The 6,061-nt window shown below is 48.9% G+C and overlaps 1 protein-coding gene across 2 annotated transcripts in view; it reads left to right on the top strand.

The window, feature by feature from the left end:
* Positions 1-5,828, top strand: part of cp (ceruloplasmin) — a 41,885-nt gene extending 36,057 nt beyond the window's left edge. For both annotated transcript variants that reach the window (XM_061883892.1, XM_061883893.1), the window contains exons 20-24: positions 291-382; positions 480-619; positions 5,235-5,291; positions 5,395-5,500; positions 5,569-5,828. In XM_061883892.1, coding sequence (XP_061739876.1) covers positions 291-382; positions 480-619; positions 5,235-5,291; positions 5,395-5,500; positions 5,569-5,594 — 421 coding nt within the window. In that variant the 3' untranslated portion in view covers positions 5,595-5,828. The remainder of the gene's footprint in view (positions 1-290; positions 383-479; positions 620-5,234; positions 5,292-5,394; positions 5,501-5,568) is intronic.
* Positions 5,829-6,061: the final 233 nt, after the last annotated feature.

A 6,061-nucleotide genomic window follows, 5' to 3' on the forward strand; every position in this document is an offset into this window, starting at 1 on the left:
CGATTTCAAATGATTGAAATCAGCCTCCTCCATTTTGAAAATGATGACAGGTGAAGTGTCACTCGTGACGTGACGAGTTTGACCCGGTGGAAATTCTAGACATGCGCTAATAAAAATAATATTTTGCGAAACGAGTTTGACCCGGCAGAAATTCTAGACATGCGCTAATAAAAATAATATTTTGCGAAACGAGTTTGAGCCGGCAGTAATTCTAGTCAGGCGCATACTATATACCCGGCGGCAATTCAAGGAAATACGGTATTTGTTGATCTGCAATGTTTGTGCACCAGGTATTTGGATGACAACATCAGGACTCAGATCAGGAACCCACGACAGAACTTGAAGGATGACGAAACCTTCATAGAAAGCAACAAGATGCATGGTGAGAAAAACACACTTCCTGTGCGGCATCGTCCAAACACCACCTTGACAGACAGGTGTCCCCAACCAATAACTGGTGTCCCTGCATTGACTTGCAGCCATTAATGGTTTGGTATACGCCAACCTCAACGGCTTGAACATGGAGGTCGGCGACAAGGTCTACTGGTACCTGATGGGGATGGGCAACGAGGTGGACATACACGGTGTACACTGGCATGGTCACAGTGTGGAATATAAGGTAAGTCGCATCACAATCTACAACTCCTATTTCTTTGTAATTGGAGCACGTACTTGTTGGTCACACAAAAAAACAGTCATGAAGTTAGTTTCTTTTATGAATTTATTATGACTCTACTGAAAACGTGAGGGTAAAAAGTATACATACAGCAATGTTAATATTTGCTTACATGTCCCTTGGCAAGTTTCTGTCAAGGCGGGACAACTCGGGACATGGCGATTAGGTAATTGTGACTAAAAAGGTACAAACACTGCGGAGGCACAACTTGGCTAAAGAAACAAAACTTACACTTCAACATAAACTATGAACATAACGCAAACAAGACTTACTGTGACTAGAAAAGAACAGCATAAACTCTGGCATGACACGAGAACAGAGCATGGAACGAACACAGTGAACGCCAGGGCGACCGACAGAAAATGACAGGCTTAAATAGTGATGTGGTCATTGAAAACAGGTGCGTGAGCATCACGCCCACGCGCCGGCAAAGCTGCAGACAGTCGCTCATCAGCGCACCTGGGACTAATGAGATAGGACTGCATCAAGACCAGCGGACCCGATGATCCTTTGCTGGAACTTAGTTAACTCTATGTAGTAAGCATCCCGTCTCTGGCTTCCCCTCCTGCGGACTTGCTCTCTCCTTGTGACTTCCTTGTTACCACGTCCAATGTCCTTTGTGCTACCTGAACAAACACAGTGACGCCAGGACGACCGACAGAAAATGACAGGCTTAAATAGTGATGTGGTCATTGAAAACAGGTGCGTGAACATCACGCCCACGCGCCGGCAAAGCTGCAGACAGTCGCTCATCAGCGCACCCGGGACTAATGAGATAGGACTGCATCAAGACCAGCGGACCCGATGATCCTTTGCTGGAACGTAGTTAACGCTATGTAGTAAGCATCCCGTCTCTGGGTTCCCCTCCTGCGGACTAGCTCTCTCCTTGTGACTTCCTTGTTACCGCGTCCAATGTCCTTTGTGCTACCTGAACGAACACAGTGACGCCAGGACGACCGACAGAAAATGACAGGCTTAAATAGTGATGTGGTCATTGAAAACAGCTGCGTGAGCATCACGCCCACGCGCCGGCAAAGCTGCAGACAGTCGCTCATCAGCGCACCTGGGACTAATGAGATAGGACTGCATCAAGACCAGCGGACCCGATGATCCTTTGCTGGAGCGTAGTTAACCCTATGTAGTAAGCATCCCGTCTCTGGGTTCCCCTCCTGCGGACTTGCTCTCTCCTTGTGACTTCCTTGTTACCGCGTCCAATGTCCTTTGTGCTACCTGAACGAACACAGTGACGCCAGGGCGACCGACAGAAAATGACAGGCTTAAATAGTGATGTGGTCATTGAAAACAGGTGCGTGAGCATCACGCATACGCGCCGGCAAAGCTGCAGACAGTCGCTCATCAGCGCACCTGGGACTAATGAGATAGGACTGCATCAAGACCAGTGGACCCGATGATCCTTTGCTGGAACGTAGTTAACTCTATGTAGTAAGCATCCCGTCTCTGGGTTCCCCTCCTGCGGACTAGCTCTCTCCTTGTGACTTCCTTGTTACCGCGTCCAATGTCCTTTGTGCTACCTGAACGAACACAGTGACGCCAGGACGACCGACAGAAAATGACAGGCTTAAATAGTGATGTGGTCATTGAAAACAGGTGCGTGAACATCACGCCCACGCGCCGGCAAAGCTGCAGACAGTCGCTCATCAGCGCACCTGGGACTAATGAGATAGGACTGCATCAAGACCAGTGGACCCGATGATCCTTTGCTGGAACGTAGTTAACTCTATGTAGTAAGCATCCCGTCTCTGGCTTCCCCTCCTGCGGACTTGCTCTCTCCTTGTGACTTCCTTGTTACCGCGTCCAATGTCCTTTGTGCTACCTGAACGAACACAGTGACGCCAGGGCGACCGACAGAAAATGACAGGCTTAAATAGTGATGTGGTCATTGAAAACAGGTGCGTGAGCATCACGCCCACGCGCCGGCAAAGCTGCAGACAGTCGCTCATCAGCGCACCTGGGACTAATGAGATAGGACTGCATCAAGACCAGCGGACCCGATGATCCTTTGCTGGAGCGTAGTTAACTCTATGTAGTAAGCATCCCGTCTCTGGGTTCCCCTCCTGCGGACTTGCTCTCTCCTTGTGACTTCCTTGTTACCGCGTCCAATGTCCTTTGTGCTACCTGAACGAACACAGTGACGCCAGGGCGACCGACAGAAAATGACAGGCTTAAATAGTGATGTGGTCATTGAAAACAGGTGCGTGAACATCACGCCCACGCGCCGGCAAAGCTGCAGACAGTCGCTCATCAGCGCACCCGGGACTAATGAGATAGGACTGCATCAAGACCAGCGGACCCGATGATCCTTTGCTGGAACGTAGTTAACGCTATGTAGTAAGCATCCCGTCTCTGGGTTCCCCTCCTGCGGACTAGCTCTCTCCTTGTGACTTCCTTGTTACCGCGTCCAATGTCCTTTGTGCTACCTGAACGAACACAGTGACGCCAGGGAGACCGACAGAAAATGACAGGCTTAAATAGTGATGTGGTCATTGAAAACAGGTGCGTGAGCATCACGCCCACGCGCCGGCAAAGCTGCAGACAGTCGCTCATCAGCGCACCCGAGACTAATGAGATGGGACTGCATCAAGACCAGTGGACCCGATGATCCTTTGCTGGAACGTAGTTAACTCTATGTAGTAAGCATCCTGTCTCTGGGTTCCCCTCCTGCGGACTTGCTCTCTCCCTGTGACTTCCTTGTTACCGCGTCCAATGTCCTTTGTGCTACCTTAACGAACACAGTGACGCCAGGACTACCGACAGAAAATGACAGGCTTAAATAGTGATGTGGTCATTGAAAACAGCTGCGTGAACATCACGCCCACGCGCCGGCAAAGCTGCAGACAGTCGCTCATCAGCGCACCTGGGACTAATGAGATAGGACTGCATCAAGACCAGTGGACCCGATGATCCTTTGCTGCAACGTAGTTAACGCTATGTAGTAAGCATCCCATCTCTGGCTTCCCCTCCTGCGGACTTGCTCTCTCCTTGTGACTTCCTTGTTACCGCGTCCAATGTCCTTTGTGCTACCTGAACGAACACAGTGACGCCAGGGCGACCGACAGAAAATGACAGGCTTAAATAGTGATGTGGTCATTGAAAACAGGTGCGTGAGCATCACGCCCACGCGCCGGCAAAGCTGCAGACAGTCGCTCATCAGCGCACCTGACACTAATGAGATAGGACTGCATCAAGACCAGTGGACCCGATGATCCTTTGCTGGAACGTAGTTAACGCTATGTAGTAAGCATCCCGTCTCTGGGTTCCCCTCCTGCGGACTTGCTCTCTCCTTGTGACTTCCTTGTTACCGCGTCCAATGTCCTTTGTGCTACCTGAACGAACACAGTGACGCCAGGCCGACCGACAGAAAATGACAGGCTTAAATAGTGATGTGGTCATTGAAAACAGGTGCGTGAGCATCACGCATACGCGCCGGCAAAGCTGCAGACAGTCGCTCGTCAGCGCACCTGGGACTAATGAGATAGGACTGCATCAAGACCAGCGGACCCGATGATCCTTTGCTGGAACGTAGTTAACTCTATGTAGTAAGCATCCTGTCTCTGGGTTCCCCTCCTGCGGACTTGCTCTCTCGTTGTGACTTCCTTGTTACCGCGTCCAATGTCCTTTGTGCTACCTGAACGAACACAGTGACGCCAGGACGACCGACAGAAAATGACAGGCTTAAATAGTGATGTGGTCATTGAAAACAGGCGCGTGAACATCACGCCCACGCGCCGGCAAAGCTGCAGACAGTCGCTCATCAGCGCACCTGGGACTAATGAGATAGGACTGCATCAAGACCAGCGGACCCGATGATCCTTTGCTGGAACGTAGTTAACTCTATGTAGTAAGCATCCCGTCTCTGGGTTCCCCTTCTGCGGACTTGCTCTCTCCTTGTGACTTCCTTGTTACCGCGTCCAATGTCCTTTGTGCTACCTGAACGAACACAGTGACGCCAGGGCGTCCGACAGAAAATGACAGGCTTAAATAGTGATGTGGTCATTGAAAACAGGTGCGTGAGCATCACGCCCACGCGCCGGCAAAGCTGCAGACAGTCGCTCATCAGCGCACCCGAGACTAATGAGATAGGACTGCATCAAGACCAGTGGACCCGATGATCCTTTGCTGGAACGTAGTTAACTCTATGTAGTAAGCATCCCGTCTCTGGGTTCCCCCTCCTGCGGACTTGCTCTCTCCTTGTGACTTCCTTGTTACCGCGTCCAATGTCCTTTGTGCTACCTGAACGAACACAGTGACGCCAGGGCGACCGACAGAAAATGACAGGCTTAAATAGTGATGTGGTCATTGAAAACAGGTGCGTGAACATCCTGATGATTGAGGGAATCATGAAACAGTTCTGTAGAGACGAAGTAGTCTTGTGATTTTTCCCACATCTACATATTGCGTTCTACCACGGTATCGAGCACTATTCTCTGGATAATCCAATCAAGACATATATATATATATATATATGTATAGTATTTATCTTGCAACCTTAATTCATAATATTACAAGTTCCACAGTGTCATGTGTTCTTTTCCCCCAGCTGGGCGGAGGCCCGCATACAACTGATGTCTTCCAGCTTTTCCCGGCCACCTTCCAGGTAAAGCTGACAGCCAAATTTCCCCAGAAAAAAACCCCATTAAGATTTGCCGTCGTCGTCTTTTTACGCCTATATTTGGTCTCCTTCCTTCCTTCCTGCCTAGACTGTAAAAATGCGGCCGCAGTACCCGGGCAGGTGGATGCTGCACTGTCACGTGACCGACCACATCAAGGCCGGCACGGTGGCCATGTACACCGTCAAAGAAAAAGGTAAGGGACGACGGGAAAATAGAATATATAGTGGAGTTTTATTTATTTTATTTTTTTTCATTTTTTAGCGGCGAGGAGTAAGTTCCTTGGTTGAGAATGTGAAGAAAAAGGATCAAGCTGGACCCAGACATGTTTTATTTCATCTTATTAGAATGACTTGGAACACTGGTGATAACAGTCTTTTGGCAGCAGGGGGCGCTCTGACTACAACTATAAAGAATTCATTTTGGAACACCTGGAAGTACCTCAAGTCTAAAGATGTTCTAAATGAATCAAAAGGTATCTTTTTTTTTTCTCCTCACCAAAATAAAGTTAATTGGAAATATCAGTTTTTTACTTCTGCAGGATGTCGTTGTCGTGTCTTATTAGTTGCTTCATTACCTTTGTGATGCTTTTGACATAATCCCTTTGTCAAAATACGTTGGAATAAACCGCCTATAATGATCACATTACGCCTGTACTGGCTTCCTGTGCACTTAAGATGTGACTTTAAGGTTTTACTACTTACGTATAAAATACTACACGGTCTAGCTCCATCCTATCTTGCCGATTGTATTGTAC

Source organism: Nerophis ophidion, linkage group LG22 (genome assembly GCF_033978795.1).
Source record: "Nerophis ophidion isolate RoL-2023_Sa linkage group LG22, RoL_Noph_v1.0, whole genome shotgun sequence".
Taxonomy (NCBI): domain Eukaryota; kingdom Metazoa; phylum Chordata; class Actinopteri; order Syngnathiformes; family Syngnathidae; genus Nerophis; species Nerophis ophidion.